Here is a 17,785-nt window from a genome sequence, read left to right as displayed (position 1 = left end):
ATCTTTGAGAGATGAGAGGCTGTTCCAGGTGTCTCTGCTTTGTCTTAAGGGCTTATGACTGCCCCTTACACCATGCCGATGCCTCACAGGTGTCATTAATCATGTCCATCATCTGTCCCCTCGGGCCATGGCCTCAGTCCTGTGCCTGGGCCTTCCTGCCCCAGAACTTTGCCTAGCTTGGCTACTCCTGGGTTGGCTTCCAGGCTTGCCTTCTCCCCTTGGGCACTTCATCTCCTACGGCTACTCTCAAGCGCAGCATCTCAGCCTGCACTCTCCCCCCAACACTTCATCTCTGTGGGCTACTCCTGGGCACTGTGTCCTGCCCTCTTCTGCTCCTGGACTTTGGTTCCTGGCCCTGATCTCCAGGCTCCCTCATCCTTTCTACCCCCCTCTCCAGGCTATGGGTCCTCTGATCCCCTTGGTCTCCAGCAGCCCCACCCCCTGACCTTTGGTCTTCCTAGTTCTTGCCCAGGTCCTAGGCCAGTTGAGACGGTGGACACCCTGGCCCTCCTTGCTTCCCAGCTCTCTGCTCTCTCCTGCCTCTCTTGGGCTATGGGCTCTCTAGCTCTATCTCCTGGGCCTTTCTGTTCACAGGCCTGTTGGGACCTCTTCCACCCCTTAGTCCCATCCACAAACCTCCAGAGTTGCTTACCCCAGCTCACATGTTAAGCAGGAGTCCTGCTGCAGCCCTGCTGCCCAGGAACTCCTCTCTCCATTGCCCTCAGGGCTAGACTGCCTGACCAACTCAGACCCTGGGTTTATATGCTTCTAGCCAGGCTCCCTTCTGGTCAGGTGACTGTCTAGTTAGCCTCTGCCACATCTGCGGACTGATTCGCAGGCAACCTGCCTTCTCTCAAAGTAGCAGGAGTACCAAGCCTCCTGCTCTGGTAACCTTATATCAATATTAGACAAATTATTTTCAGAGAATATGTGTATTTTCTGTATTATCCCCAAATCATCAGCTAGCAAAAGGTAAACAAAATCTATATTCTGAGATGGAAAAATGCAACCAAGATATTCAGAACAGAAGAAAGAAGTGCAGTGTAGCTAACCAGATCATATGTTGGAGAACTCATTAGAATAGAAAAGCTGAGAGGTAAAGCTCAGAAGGTTATAAGAAAAATAATATATTGGCATAGCTTGCTCTACTATTGAATTAAATCTTTGTCTTGCCAGGAATGGCAGAAAGCCAAGTATGTCAGGGATTAATGAATTTAACTGTATATTAATAAATGAGATGTTGGATATTTTAAGCAGAAAGAATTTGATAAACTTGACTGATTAAATGTTTAGTCAAAATAGAAGATAATCATTCTTGGATTCTATGAGGGAAGATATTTCTTATCTGATGAGAATAATACATGCCAGGCATGTTTATTTTTCTTGAATGCAGAGAGGCTGTATTTTGGTTGTAAGCCTGTGAAACTATTGTCTTTGCTGAGTACACTGTTATTTAAGTGGTTGAATTAGAAGCATGGAGTAGCGGCCAGAGCTCATCCCTGGGAGCCAGAAGATGTGGAGCTTTTAATCCTGACACCAATTTACTCTGTGGCCTTAGGAAAGTCAGTTAACTTCTCAGTTGTTTCTTCTGTAAAAAGAGAATAATGGTTCTGGTCCAGCTCCACCTCAAAGGGGAAACTGAGGTTGAATACATAAATAACTGTTTGTGCAGAGATTTGATAAGTAGAGATCAGTATTAGATATGATGATTCTAGCAAACATCTTCAAAGCCAGAAGAATGTTTCTCAGTCATATATGTCTTTCTTTTCCAGATCCTTTAAAAAAGCATATCACATTTACATGATATGTTTGGAGTGAAACAGTGGTGCAAATTAAGAAATAATATATTTCATAACACTGTCATAATGAAAACAGTGTCATAGGTTGAAAATTATACTGTCTTGATCTCTTGGACTTGCTGTATTTAACTGGGGATCAGTTCTAACATACGCTGTAACCAGAAAGGCTGGATATGAGTGCTGTAGGCCATAGACCAGAAAGCAAGTAATCCTAGGTTTCCTATTTTATAAAACATTCATTTGTAAATGTAACAAGAAGCAAAAATATCAGACCATAAAATCATGTTGTTCTGATTCGCATCTTTTGTTTTCCCCTGTTTTTAAGAGTCTTAATCAATAAATAATTATAGATTAATTTTGAGAGAAAAATAGGAATGTACAAAATGTCAGCACCATAAACCATCATAACAGTTTCTAATTACAGTACTCAGAGCCTTTCATTTGCCTACTTCAAATATTAAAATTGGTAACTAGGAAATTCTCATGAGTGTTAACATACCGTGTCTAGTGATCAAATAAGAGAAAGGCATCCAAAAGGATAAAGCAGATTGTCTCGAGAATTAGACTAAACATAGCCAAGCTATATATCCATTAGAGAACTCCCAAGAAGAGAGAGAATGAACTTTTCAAACAAATATGGAAAACGTGTTATTTTTGTTAGGACTCTTTGTAAGATTCAAAGTGTTTGTTTTCAAGGAGAGTTGAATTGGATAAGCTTGTTCTTACTATTTGTAAGTTACTTTCCTGATTTGTGGAACTAATCTCTGATATTTGTACCCATAGTTTTGTTTCCTCAGTGGCCAGGTTCAAATGATGGCATTTGGATAGGTAATTATCTCACTGTACAAGATCAACATTTGCACTTGCAGCTAATTGTAAATGAAGAAATGTCACATAAAACTGGGGGGACAGTTTTAAAAATCATTTGCGACAGTACCTCCAAACCTAACGCTAGTTAAATAGCGGGGAGAAACAAGTGATCCCATATCACTGACCTCTGACTTATAGACTCCTCCACCTTGAAATGTGACAGTGTGTTTTTACATGTGAAATGTGTTCACGGCCTCAGATTTTCATGTATATTATAGCAGTTTTATATCAATGTGGCAGGGTAAAGAGTACTTTGCTGTGGGTTAAAATAAGAGTAAATAGTTTCTAAATTTTTCATTATCTGCATCTCTCAGGCCACAGTACATTTCAAGAGCAGCATAAAGACCCTTTCTAGAAATGAGAGTCCATCTCAGTAGTGTCCTGTGAAAATTCATTAAAAAATAACTGTCCTACTAGTACATCTCCAGTATTAACATCTTACCCTTTGAAATGGTATATTTTATACATTTTCTTCTTATACATTTTTTTCATAACCTTCTTGGACACCACCTTCTTAGACACCTACTTCCATGAGAGTTTCTTCACATTGAGTTGTATTTCCACAATTTAACTGTCAGAGCCTAGAGGTATATATTCTGGATGACTCTTGGTTTTACACAGGATTTCAACTAATGTTTGTGGGCGATGCGTGATCAAGCCTTTTTACATCATGTGGAAACATAGTTTCAATTCCTTTCTCTGTCAGCCAAGGGAGCTTTCACAACTCACTGGTAGCAGCTCCTACTATCAGCAATTTAACTACAATTAAGCAATTTCCTAGGTAATTGTATACACACAGAACCAGACAATTCTAATAAAAGGAGGATTTTTTACAAAACACTGGAGTTTCAAATCCTTAATTCCAGGATAATCTACTGGCCGCACACAGAGATGGTATAAACAGGTGCACCTCCGTTGTGCTACTGACTAACCCAGCTCTGAGTTTGGCTCTTTGTATTGGTCTTTGTTCTTCAGTTGTATTAAGAGGACTGTCAGGGGTCAGAGATACAAAAATGTTACCTTCTGATACCCAGACTACATTTACTTTTTGTTAATATGAAAGGGACTCTCAGCCACTGACCCAGGTCCAAATCAGCCAGAACACTCCAACTTTTCTTTGCTCAGGTTCCAGCCCCTAAAAGTGGGATGTGCCACTTGTGTCATCCCCTGTGAGTTTGCAGGGAGAACAGAGGGCTGGGAAAGTAGGTATGCTCACACTTGTCCCAGATACGGCCCTGCAATAGACTACAGAAAGTCCTGAACCTGAGGTATGTTTTGTTTGAGCCACCTTACTTGACAAGTGTGTTTTTTAGAAAGTTTCTTGCCCTTGATTTGGAAACTGAGAAGCTCTTCATTATGAAGGAAGAATGCTCTTCATTGGACCTTCAAAACCATCCAGTTACATTAACTTCAGAAACAGGCAGTTCTGTTCAGATAGTACCAGGATGCCCCAGTTGCTTTTTCCCCAAAAATCCAGTCCAAAAGTTCACATTCCCTCCATGCATTCCTGACTCCCTCCCAGCTCCTCATTCTTACCCTGAGTCCTCACTTGCCTGTTAGGTAACCTTTATTTTGCAACTCAGTGTGAACCTGATACTTAAAGCCTCTGAAATATCTAGTTATGGTTGAGTTCTCAGAAGAGAGGGGGAGATTCAACACATCTAGACCTCAAGAATCAAGTAAGGCCAAGATTTGAATAAATTAGCAGCAAGTTGCAGAATGGAATCAAGCACAAAATCCCCAGACCTACTGGGTTCTGCTCTACAGAGGCAGGGGAAAATATGGAAGAGATTCCAGGGACAGGGATCAGGAGCAGTGGAAGAGTTTGTGGGCTGTCACTTCAGTAGGAAAATAGGTAAGTGGGAGGGAGGAGGATCACATAGGCCTGAGAAGGGGAGGAAAGTTCCATGGGGTCAGAGGTTTAAAGAGACATCTCTAAATTTAGATATCAGTGCCAGCCAGTCCTCTTTGTTTGACACTTATGCTGCTACAGTACTGAGCAACTTAAGTTCTCTCTTAGGAAAATGACATTGAGGCCTTCTCTACATGTTATTAGGCATCACACAGTTAACTGTTTAATTAGCTTGAGACCAGCTACAAGTGCAGAGTCCTTATCAGTCACACAATAAAAAGCTCCAACCAACTGTAAGTTAGATCTTGTAAATGTGTACTAACTTTATAGCTTATTGTTATTGAGCTTTAATTTGCATGTGTAGAATGGTCTGTCTTGTAAAGGGTCTCTCCTTGCCTGGGAGCCCCATCATCTATAGCCCCCACCTACAAGGGTGTACCTTGTCCACCGGGGCTGTGAGTCCTGCAGCTTCTGGGGACTCTGAGCCCCAGCAGTTGTGAACTCTGGGTCCCGTCATCTGCAGGGTGCAGATATAGTCTCCCAGCTCTGGGGGTCCACAAAACCTCTCAAGTGGGGAGATCACCACCACAGTGATCCTCCCACCTCAGAGGTTTCACATACCCCCAGGGTGGGGAGATCACTACAGCGGTGATCCACCCTGCCCTGGGGGTTTCATGCACCCCTGAGGAACGATGGTCATTGCAGCAGTGATCTCTCAGTCATGGGGTGTGTGAGGTACCTGTGCAGCTGGAAAACCCTCAGTAGGCATGTATGTGTGGCATGACAGGAGGTATAATTATATGAATCACTCATTAGATCCCATCACACCTTTACCTGCATGTGTGGAGGGGGCCTGAGATAGGTGATTTGAATAGTTTTAAGTGGCTGTCAGTTAAACCAAGGAGATAGAGAAATTAAGACAGAGCTTTATCAGTTATTGAGGCATTTGGATTTTATTCCCAGTTTCAGTGGGCATTTACAAAAATAGTGTTCCCCAACTGGATGAAAAAGGTGTCCAGATCTGACTGGTAATGCTTTGCACCTCTCTTGGATTGATTTTTGGGTAGGAACAAATATATACTGGGAACAGTTACCGAAAAGGAGGGAGAGCTCCTGCTCTGGGCTGGGCAGTAGCTGTCACAGCATAACATTAGTGTATGAGCTGTAACAAAACAAATGTAAAATTGCTCTAACTTTAACTCTGCTTCATACAGGGTTAATATTGAAGAGGTTTAGCTCACTTTTGTGGCTACAGCATTGTGCACGTATAGCAGCAGCTCCTTCCCTGCACTTTTGAGACTGCTTCAAGTGTACACTTGTCTGTTTCCCAATCCGGACTCAAACCTGTTCCGGCTGGTTGTGAGTTTTTGATGAAAATCATTTTGTAAAAGAAAATGCTGCCTATATAGAATGAGTCTGGTGGGTTCCCTTCAATTCTGAAGATGACAGTACATCACCATATTCATCAGCTGAAAGTTGCTCAAATTAACACTTTGTTAGCATTCCTAAGTCAAGGAAGAATTTGAGGTCTTAAGTGTCCTCTACATCTCCTTGACTTCAGTAGACACTGAGATTATATCCAGGTCTTTCCTCAAAGCGTGCACTACTCTTCAGGAGCAGGCCCTGAATGGGCTTGCAGAACCCATGGGCGGGTGGAGAGTAGGCCTGTGCGAAGTGGCTAGTATTCATTTCGGATTTGGCCAGTTCAGGGGACAGTGATTCAATATGGTGATTTGAATTACTGTCCTGAATCGATTCAGCTGCATCTGATTCAGAGATTTGGCCATCTCCAAATCGGACAGGCCCCATCCCACGCCCATTCTCCCAGCCCCATCAGTGGCTGCCCCACCAGGCCCCAGCTCCTGGCTCTTAAAAAAAAAAAAAAAAGCCCTACCAGGCCGGGGGGGGAAATCCCCACTGCCCCCACTACTGCATGCTGCGTGGGGGGGCTCTGCCACAAGCCCCCATCCCTCGCCTGCTCTCCCAGCCCTCCCGATGGCTGCACTGCTCAGAGCCAGCTCCTGTTTCTTTAAAAAAAAAAAAAAGACACAGATTCACTGGCTCCTGCCAGGCAGTGTGCCAATCCCTGCTTCCCCTGCCTGCCCTGTGTTGCATGTGGGGTTCTGTCATTAGCTCCCAGAAGCCCTGATGGCCACCGCAGCAGCTGGTGAGTTGGGGCTTTTGTTTGTTTTTTTGGTTTTTTTTTTAAGAGCCGGGAGCTGGGACTGGAGAGGCAGCCACGGGCGGTGGGGCTGGGAGAGTGAGATTGGGGGGCACTCAGGTGGGCTGGGGGAGCAGGCAAGGGATGGGGCCTGGCAGGGGTCCCTCCTTCCTCCCCTACCCCCTACTTAACAGCATGGAGTCTGGGTCCGGCTGCCTGTGGCAGCAAGAGAGGACTACCTGAATCTCCAAAGCTCTCTGAAACTTTTCTGAATTGATTCAGAGAGCTTCGAATTGATTCAGACCTTTTTATTGGTCTCCTCATTCACTTTGGATTCGGAGATTCGGCTGCCAAATCTCCAAATTGGGCTGCATCTCCTCCAAATCAAATCAGCACCCAAAGCTTCACATAGCCCTAGATTAAGAGTTTGCTTGTGTTTGGTCTAACTCTACTGTTCTCTGGTTGAAGAAGGGCCATCTGTTACAACAGGTCTTAATCTGGGCCTCATATGTAGACTGAAGATGAATAAAATAAAGTTAAAAGAATACCAAAAAAATATTAATAGAATGGATAAATGATCATATCCTGTATTTGGAAGGAATTTCAGCCTTCAGCCAGTGGACTACAGGAGAGGATTTTGAGTCCATTCTCAGTTGTAACTATGATTAATGATATTTTTGCAACAGACAAAAGGAAAATAATAAGAATTTTTTTTCTGTGTATGTAACAGTAACTTCTGGAAGCTAGGCAATAATCTAGTATTTAATATGTGTGAGGGAGCGGGGGCTAGGGGCGGCCGTGAGCTCCCTAGCGCCGCCTACCGTCACGTTAGGGTGACGTAGCACCCTCAGAACCTCGCCCGCCACGACTTTGATGACATGTATCTTTTATGTGGAGGCTGCCAGTTTCCCTAATGGACGGTCTTGTTGTTCGTCCCTATTCCAGACGGGGTATCTATGTGCGTCCTGCCTTAAGGGCTCTGCGTGCCTCCAAGCCTCCCCCTCAGCACGCCCCAAGCCTCGCAGCTGGTCTGGGGGACGCTTGTATGGTCCCTCGCCCCTCGGGTGCCCTTGTTCTCCCTCTCGGGCACCGGGGCTCTTCGCCCACCTGGCGCCTCCTTGGGTCGGGCCCCAATCTCTAGCCTGTTCCCTGCGCCCTGGGCCTGTCACGCTGGCGCCCAGCTACTTGCTGGCGCCTCCTGGGTCGGCTCACCAGCGCCGCTCACTACCGGCGCCCCCTGGGCCGGGTTCTAGCCGGTGCCTGGCTAATCGCCGGCTCTACCTTAAGTCTGGAGTGCTCTCGCTGCCCTAGCCTCGGCGCCCTTGGGCCGGCACGTGCGCTCCCTCTGCCCGGATCTCGGCTCTATCACCGCCCTAGTCTCGGCGCCCTTGGGCCGGCTCACTCTCGCCGCCCTAGTCTCGGCGCCCTCGGGCCGGGTTCTAGCCTGAGCTCTATCACCGTCTTAGTCTCGGCGCCCTCGGGCCGGCGCTATCGCCACCCTAGTCTCGGCGCCCTTGGGTGGCTAGCTCGGCTGCTCTCACCGCCCTAGCCTTAGCTCTATCGCCGCCCTAGCCTCGGCGCCCTTGGGCCGGCGCTATCGCCGCCCTAGTCTCGGCGCCCTTGGGTGGCTAGCTAGGCCTGGCTATTCGACCCCTCTCTGGGGCCTCACCCCTCAGGGGCCTCTACCGCGCTCCCTGCGCTTCGCCCCTTTGGGCTTCCCCACTCTGGGGCCGACACGCCACGCGCCCCGCGCCCTGTCTCTGCCCCGCTCCGGGGCCTTGCCCTCTCTAGGGCTGACTCCACGCCTCTTGCGCCCTGTTTCTGCCCTACTCCGGGGCTTTGCCCTCTCTAGGGCTGACTCCGCGCCTCTTGCGCCTTGTCTCTGCCCCGCTCCAGGGGCCTTGCCCTCTCGGGGCTGACTCCGCGCCTCTTGCGCCCTGTCTCTGCCCCGCTTCGGGGCTAAACACCGCCCTTATGGGCTGGGGTCTGTAACCCCGCACACTGCGCCTCCCTGGCACAATATAATGCCCAGCAGCACCGACACTAGTGCCCCCGGCACAGTGCCTCAACTGGGCACTGGGAACCCCCAAGCTGTTGGGGAGCTCCCCTGAGGCCTCCTCGCTCCTCCGGTGTAAACTGTAACTCAAACTCCAGCCCTCTGGCTACAACATAAATACAGAGGCTCCACACGCCTAACAATAACTCCAAGCCCTGCCAGGGCTCTCAGTCCTACCTGCAGTCAGGGCGATCTTGTTCCCTGCATCATTGCAGCCGGTTAGCGTGGTGAAGTAGCAACCACTAACCCAGGCCACTCAGCTCAGCCGCAGAGCTCCTGCTCCTGCGACGGCCAGAAGGGAACTGTGTTTCCAGCTCCGGCCTCAGCTGGTTATAAAGGCCAGGCCCTGCCCTCTTCCGGCCATGTGACCACCTGGTTGCCCCGGCAACCAGGCACCTGAGCTGGAGCACCTCTGTGACTCTGTGACAATATGAAACAACCTCAAGATAATATAATCAGGATTTCATCTTGACCTAATAAATAGGGTTTCTAATTTCAGTTACATAATGTGAAGCTGTACTACCAGGAGAAAACTGTTATGTGAGCATTCTCCAAAGGGAAGTACAGAGTAGTTTAAAGTTCCTTCAAGAGTCAAATAATTTCAAAATATTTGGTAATGATCTTACCAGGTATAGATACGGGACATTCCCCCCAGAATAATTAAGTTTCACAGCAGTTTTGAAGAATAGCTGTCTGAGAATAGAGCTGAGGAATAAAACAATCCCAAACACTATGCTTGTGATGGGAATCTCTAACGAGGCACTATGGATCCTCATGCCCAGTTTATCAGATGATTCCCTTCCAGATTAGCTATATGTTCCTATACATTGGGGAAAAGGTTGTGAAGCTTTGCACGCCACTGCAGCTTTTCTCTGGGAACTGTATCTCACGTGGAGATGAGACATTTTTATTATTGGGAAGTATCAGCCTGTAAGTCATATGGTAAATATCCATGCTGTGTGATGAAATCAATCAATCAATCAAATTAGTCAAAGGAGCAGATGTGAAACTTGCTATTCCAGTCAGATATTTTGTCAGAAGTAATAATAAACAACTATACTGTTAGAAAATTAGCAGCCCTATGCTTTTTAAATTCCTCTGTATTCTCCTTTTTTCTATTCTCCTTCCCAGCTCCTCTCTTGACTTAGTATAAGCATCCTTCTCCCCAGTCCCCTTTTGGTACAAGAGCCTCCTTTCTGCAGTCTCTGTTGCTCTGAGTTGCTTTCTGGCATATGTCTTGTCAGCCTGGCTAGAAAGTACTAGTCCTGTCTTCTGTGCTAGGGGACAAGGAACAAAGATTTTGCCAGTCCTTGAATGGGTGCCTCAGAAGAACGTTGTCTCCTTGTGCACCAAATAGGGAAAGCTACCACTCAGTTTATAACCAACAAAACAGGCAGATTTTTGTAGAAACCTCCAAGACTCCCTACAGCAAAATTTTCACAGAATGAGGAGAGGCTTAAGTGTCTCTTTGATCTCCCTCCACTTTATTCTCTTCCTGATATGGAGGCTAGTCATCAAATGCTGCTATTATGTTTTCATTTTTATGCAATGGCTTTTTCTTTTTATGCCAGATAGTTTCAGTTTATTTGGCAATGGGTAACTTGAGGGAAAGACAAAACCTGTGCGGGGGGATGAGCTCCAAATGAATTGGTGTGGAGCCAGAAAATGAACAAGATTTCTGGAGGAGAGAGCTTCTGGGATCACAGAAATAATAGACAATTGGATTAAGGAGTCAAATGTATGTAAAAGGTCATATACCCCAAATTAAAACTATAATAGAAGCTTATAAGCCAATGTGACAACCTTCAAAGCAGTGCGAGGTATAATAAAGTGAAGACATTCGATACAATAACACTTATGGTAATACCCATTACTGGAACATGATAGAATGACAAATCAGTGGGCATATGTACAGCTTACTGCTACACTAGGGGAATGCATCAAGGGCTCGGTAAGCAACTTGGTGAGAAAACTAGGAGTAATGGCCCCAAACTCCTGGAAGACTGATTCAGGCTCAACATTAGGAAAAACTTCTTCATAGTCAGGGTGTCCAGACTTTGGAATAAATTCCCTTCAGAGGTGGTGCAATCACCTACCCTGGAAATCTTCAAGAGGAGACAAGACGGTCACTTTGCTGGGCTCACCTGACCCCCAGTTATCTTTCCTGCCTGGTGCAGTGGGCTGGACCAGATGAACTTCCAAAGTCCATTCTGACCTTGCAGTCTATGAATCTGTGAAGGGTAGATGAAATCCAAGTATAAAACTACCCCCAAAATATTCTTTACAACCTGAGAAAAACATTCTCAGGTTACTTCTAAAATCAGTGTGGTAGAGTTTGCATCAATACATAATCCACTGCATAAAAAGCGAAATATAATAGCAGCATTTTATGACTAACTTCCAGATCAGGAAGAGGAGAATGTGGAGGGAGATCAAAGAGATAACTAAGTCTAATGAACTGATAATAATGAGTGCTTTAATTTATCCCCATATAAAGCATTTAGATATCACATAAGACTAATTTCTCAATATTATAAAGGCTCACTTCTTGGACAGCTAGTTCTAGGTCACATAGGAAAAATGTTTTTTTATATTAGTCTCTAGTAGCACAGAAGAGTTCATTCAAGAAATAATTCTAGTTGAGCCATTAAGTAATAACAACCAAAATATGATTCAGTTCAGTGTGCTCAGGAGATACCATGTTCTGAATTTTTTTCCTTCTTTTCTGGTAACATTCTTTACCAGGAAACATCCAAGTGTAGATGCAGGTGCTCTGGCATAAAAGTGTATTTCACTCAGGTATAAACTATATTAACTTTTTGTATTTTCCCTTTGCTGCTGCTGTTAGCTGTTTCTACACTATAGCTACTGTAGCTGATACATCTATAGAGGCAAAACCTTTTCTCACGTAGCTTGGGCTTTAGGCTTCTGTTTTTTTCAGTTAATAAATTTGAGGATCTAACAGTGATTTGAAGGGTTAAAGGAGAGAGTACTGACAACACCTGATAAATTGAAAGAGCACAAAGTTACAAGGACAGAATGGTGCTTATCCACCAAAAGTCTGCAGGAGCTGAACACTAGGATAGTTCAGCTTCTGGTGAAAATTTGTCTTCTGTCATTGGAATCAGTAGCAGAGGACAAGAAGGTAAGAAATACCTAGTGCAAGATGATTTTGCATCTTCTTCTTCTCTAACATTTCACATTGGCAAATGTCAGATGTAGGACTCTGAAATAGAAGGACCACTAGTTTCTATGCAGCAACTGGCTCTTGTACAATACTCCTTCTTGACTCCAAGGGCCTTTTGCTCTTTTTTATGTCTTGTGTTGAGGGGCCAGGAACTGTTACAATTCATGCCTCAGAAACTATTCCCTGCTAACCCCCCAGGAGGCATACATCATGCAGGGGGACAAAAGAAAGAGGAAATCCAGAGCTGCTATCCATGCTACAGGGCACAGCTAGCCACAGCTCTTAGTGAGTGGTTCGCGCATGCACACTCAATCCACTCTTTAGTGAGCTTCAGAAGCCCTGGAGCCTGCCTGAGCTACAATACCTTCTGTGCCGCCTGCCGTTATAGGTCTTTATCTGAGTCACAGTCATGCCCTTGATGAGAGTTTGTATTGTATGAGAGTTTATACAATACGTATGGAAGAAATGGAATTTTTATTGGAAAGACTTGTCTGTTGATTGTCCATCTCTTAGAGTTTGAGAGCCAGCAGCTAAACTGGATGTTAGAGATGGCAGGTAATTGCTGGACAGCTTATTAGGCCTCTGGGGAATTATTTCAGTTCTTATATACACTTTAGTTACTTACCCAGTGACAGCTACAATCTGGTCTGACCCTTTAAATGGAACGATACTAATATAAAGTAGAAATTCAGAGCAGACACGATGATCCGGATTATCTGCATAAAGTCCAAGATCATTTAGGAATTGACTGATGTCAGAAGGGTGGTGCAGATAGGTTTGAGTGTAAGCCAACAGGAAATGGAAAGGCTGAGGTGATTCTGAAAGATGTTTTAAGGAAAACCAGCAGCACTTTCTGCTCCACTCTTGAAGCAGCTCTCCTCAACTATCAAAACTTTAAACATTCAGACAATGTTGATAAATAATGGTAGGTTGAATCAATTCCTGAGCATTGTAAATGTATTCGTGTGCAGCATTTGTGTTGACAGAAATAAGTATGCGGTGTTATGATTTGGCATGGTGTATTCACTGTATATTTACATAGGATAAACACACTTACTACAGTGTGATGTATAAATACTGTACAGTCTTTGAGACATTACAGCATTGTGTAATTATGTAAGCAGTCTGAAAATGAAAGGGAAACTTAAAAGTCATTATTTAGTATATAGGGGATAAGGAAGGCAAATAGTGTTACAAGACATGACTATTATTTCTTGTCCGTTTGAAATATGAATGCTGGAGTAACTGGTAGAACATACCAGCAGCTAAGACTCTTCCTTCCTCCTCAGCTCATAATTTTATGCTGTTTGTCAGCTCTTGTACTTGGAGAAGGTGCACCTACTCATTCCTACCCACTCTATCATCACATATATGCTCAAAGAGCTGATTTCTCAAGGACAGTAAGGGTACCAAATTCCTGTGGAGTGAGAATCAAAAGGTTTCAAAGGTAAATGGAAATGGCCTTTAAGATGCCTGAAGTTGTTCTGAGAATGGGTCTGAGCCAGTGGTTGGGAAAGTAAAAGAATCTGACTAACAAAGCCTACTGTTTCCATACCCTAAATGCTTGAGCTTGTCAACCTTGCACATACTTTACAGCTGTTGTAAATGTTAAGGATTCATCTTTGCTATAAATCCATTGACTTCTGTGGTTACATGAATTTGGCTAAAGGTATTGTGATGTCTGTGAGCAGGAAACTTCCCCACCCTAGTATCAGTGAGGGTTTTACCAGTGTGAGGGTCCTAGGATCAGACTTAGAGTGTACATACAGACTAACTTCTATAACTCTAATGAAGAATATTAACTTTAGCTAGAAACCACTTGAAAAGTTAGGTTTTAGTATTGCTACTTTTTCCAACTTAATTATTGTTCTAACCTCATTCTACATCCCTCAACCCTGTGACAGGTGAATGCTTGCCTATGAAAGGTGTTCTGTGCTGTTTCTGTAAGTTTAGCAACTTTGTATATAAATGTTAACTTAAACTGGAAAAGTTCTGATTTGGGTTAGGCCCCGATTTTGACATGCCTTGTATAAAAAGACACAAAGGTATGGTCCCTACCTAGAAGAGCTGGCAATTTAATTTAAAATAAGTGAATTTAAAAAGATCACTTGTACAATTGACAATTTTCACCTTCTTGAAATCTGATTAACTGGAAAAATGTGACTTGTGAAGAATACTGTTCCAGTGTGGTGTGTTTTAGTGTTATCCCAAACTGTTTGCGTCTCAGCTTGCTTGGTGACATGTACAATCATCCATCATTCATTGTAACACTAAGTAATTCTTCCTGAGTATTTAGCCAACAGGGTTTACCTTGTTGTAGTCATGCCCCGCTCTGTGGTTTGACTCGTGCAGTGTGTCCCGCTAGAGGGACCTTCCGCTCTCTCGGAACCTCTCCTGCCATGACTCGATGGAAGATTTCAGTAGAATTCTGTCCCGCAGGAAGCAGAAGGCTCCTTTGGTAGGACACCTCTTTCTGACAAATAGTCCTCCTTGGCCCCTGATAAGACACCAGGCCTATAACAGGGGTTCCTTCATCCCCTACACCCCCACCACAGGCTTCTGAATGACAGTTATTGACTCCTGCTGTTACAGTTCCATAGCTAGGGAGCTAGTCCCAGTACCTTTCAGTCTGTATGCTGACTCCTGCTGGGAATGAGGCACTGTATTTCCCTGGATGGCTACTGGGAATTCCTCTAAGTCCATTCCCCACAAGGATAAAGAAATATGGGCAGGTGTACTGCCCCTCACTCTTTGCAACTGACTCTCTCAGGGGGAGGGTCCCCCTCTCCACTACTTCCAGCATCCCTTTAGGGTATCTGCTGGATGCTCCCAGCCTATCAGTGTCAGCTTCTGCTCCTTTCCTGTGGCTCGCCTCCCCTGTGTTAATATGAATCACCTAGGGTAAACTAGTGTCAGATGTTCCCTTTCCTGGGATCTGCCCCACTCAAGCTGCCATTCCCCAACCCCTGTGTTCCCAGATAGGGCCTCTTTCTTTAGAGGGTCCTGCTTCCCTGGGAATCTTTTAAGGTGCCAGACCAGGGCTGTGCTGGCTGCTGCATATCTTGGAGTGTCTCCGCTGCCCATTCCCACACTCCTGGGGTTGTCTGTCCCTTAACCTGGGTGCAACAGGAAAGGAAAAGGTTCCCTCGCACCCCAGGGCACCTCTACTGTATAGTGTCAGGACCAGCTCGCTCGCTGCCCCACTCTGGTCCTCGCTGCTGTTTGTCTTGGTGCCAGCGAGGCAGCTTTGCTCTTGGGGTGTGAGGGGAAAGGGGATGAGTGGGGAACTCCCCCTCTCAAATCCCCTTGCCCTTCTACAGTTGTCATCTGGATATTTATTTCTAGCATCTAATCAGAATGTAGAGTGAATCAATGCTTGGCTGACAGTTATTTATGTATTCCTTACAGGAAAGGTTTCAAGTGAAGAATCCGCCACATACATACATCCAGAAACTGAAGGGCTATCTTGATCCAGCTGTAACCAGGAAGGTAAGAAGCATTCTGTTTCCTTTTGTATGCTCTCACTTCTTCCCTAATAGGAAGAATCATCATGGATTCAGAGTTCCTTCCTCCCTTTGTCTAAAAGGTCCTGAAAAAATCTCTAAGGTCTCAAGATTTCAGATGCAACAAACCAGAGAGAGAAACAAGGAGAAATTTGCAAGACTGCAGTTTTCACAGTTCAGTTGGCAAAGAACTAAAGAGGTGAAACAAATGAGGAGCATCTGGCAAGAGCAAAAGAATGATTTAATGCCTTGTGAGTTCGAGGTATAGCCCAAAAGAATATGGAATGAAGTCTTGTATCTCAAGGTCCCTTCTTGAAACCTAGGCAGCGTTAGTCACAGATGAAAAGGTTTGTCTCCGATGGCTGTCTTCTCATCTATTGGAAAAGAATATCGCCTAATTTCAGATCTTAGTGACCATTTTTCCACATGACCCAGCCCTGGCATTACTTGGCTTCTTCCTGGCCATCTCAGCAGAGGTTTCATGGGCAGAAAGGGCCAGGACACTGAAACATAGGTGTGAAATGTATTGCATCCATAAGATATATTAACACTGTCATCTTAGGTCTGAGAAGGATTTTTGCTCTATACTCATGCACAAACCCTTCATTACTTACATGTCTGATCGGAGATCTGGGGAAAGGCCAAATGTGCTTTAGCCTGAGTTGGTATGCCCTCACTTTGCTGTGAGGATGCAGCCAAGATTGCTGTGGTGCTGATAGTCCTCCAATGTTTTTTCCACACTTACCCTAAGGGACAGCAAAGTTCTTGCATAAGTGATACAACTGGCTGGGAAAGATTGTCACGCAGGCAGGTGAAAAGACATAAAATATGCAGAAATACAGACAGGGCCTTACTGTAGGAACACTCATACTTCAGCTAGGAAACCTGAGATTAGTTGTGTAGTATATACATACCCCTAGTCTCAGTTTAAGGTAGAATAACACTATTTGCCTGAATCAGTTTACCACTGCTCCCTTGACCCTTTTTAGTAGATACCCTTTTTATCTGAGTGCCTACATAATCTTTCCCCAGCAGGATCAAGACCTGTTAACAGAAGGGGTATTTTAGACAAATGCTGTTACACAGTTCTAGAGCAATCTTCCTGAACTGAGATGGAGGTATATTGGCAACTTAAGTGAGTGGTTTGCTGTTGTCATTACTATCGCTTTGGTAAAGGAAATTGTGTATAATTTGCTTTATGTCTACACTGGCTAGCTTGAATACTGAAGCCTTTTAGCTGCAGTAGCATGAATCTCTGTCTGCAGGGGAATAGTGAGCTTTTGCAGTACCCTTGGAAGAGTGCTAACAGAGATCTGGGGAGTTGCGGGGGATAGGGAGGCTCTACCTGTCCCATCTCTCTCTACAGTTGAGCACCAGTAAGTTTGCCTCAAAGCAGCTGCAGTATGGAGCACTAGAGTACACCCCTCCCCCTGCAGGAGTCTTTACTGTAGCAGGTACAGCCTAGCCATAGAAGCCAGACAGCCATGTGCCTAGTAGTAGATGGAGGAAGGGGCTGAGTGTAATGGTGCCCTCCCTGGGATTTTTGCCATGGTGCAGACTTCCCAGGGACTGCTCCTGGTGCCTTGTTTGCTCCCTCTCTGCTCCATTTCCCCCTCTCAGATATGCTACCATGTGAAGAGCAGCTCCTCCCATGCCAAAAATCCCATGGGGGATATGGGGTACCATTGTGCTTGACCCCTCTTCCCCATACTTTTCTGGGTGCAGGGCTGCCCAGCTTCTATGCTTAGGCTGCATCTGCCTTAGCAAAGACTCCCAGGAGAAATTCTGGTGCCCCTCTAAGTCAGTGCCTGGGGTGGGTGCTCTGCTCATCCCTCTCTAGTTATGCTACTGTCTGTGTGCGCTAATTTACCATCTGTCTCAAGCTAGGCTGATTTAGGTACCTGCAATAGCTCATTTTCAACTAGCTTGGATACTCTGTGGTGCACTGCAATATGTAATGTAGACATATTCTTATTCTCTGAGGCTTTCAGGATGGCAGAATATTCATATATTCCATTGAATACAAACGTTGAATCATAAGTATTGGGTTACCCTAGTTGTCAGCTTGTATCTTGTGTTGATGTTTTTAACAGCCTTTAGAAAAAAAGAAGGTAACAAGAGAATAGCAGCTCCTGTCATTGACTGGTTCTCTTTTTTGCATCTTAAGCAGTCCGTGCTTTGTATTGCCATTCAATTAGCTTAGATTGGTGCCTGGGGAAAAGTACATATCCTGACACATTGCTTGGAAGCCCTGGACCAACCACATAATGTAGTTGAGGTGGGTCTGTGTTACTGAAGAAATGAAAAGGAGCTAGGTATCATTTGCTTTCCTGTTGGCCCTCATTTGCCCATTGTTT

At 45.0% G+C, this 17,785-nt stretch overlaps 1 protein-coding gene across 6 annotated transcripts in view; it reads left to right on the top strand.

Annotated features, from left to right (window-relative positions):
• The window catches only part of FMNL2 (formin like 2), a 284,119-nt gene that overhangs the window by 171,816 nt on the left and 94,518 nt on the right, over positions 1-17,785 (top strand). For all 6 annotated transcript variants that reach the window (XR_016442094.1, XR_016442093.1, XM_090045714.1 and 3 more), the window contains exon 3: positions 15,334-15,414. Coding sequence is in view for 4 of the 6 variants with exons in the window: in XM_090045714.1 (XP_089901840.1) it covers positions 15,334-15,414 (81 nt within the window). In the remaining 2 variants the exon portion in view is untranslated. The remainder of the gene's footprint in view (positions 1-15,333; positions 15,415-17,785) is intronic.

The sequence above is a fragment of the Crocodylus siamensis genome, chromosome 4, assembly GCF_052110815.1.
Source record: "Crocodylus siamensis isolate JL-2025a chromosome 4, ASM5211081v1, whole genome shotgun sequence".
NCBI lineage: Eukaryota > Metazoa > Chordata > Crocodylia > Crocodylidae > Crocodylus > Crocodylus siamensis.
This window is presented reverse-complemented; position numbering and strand designations above follow the sequence as displayed.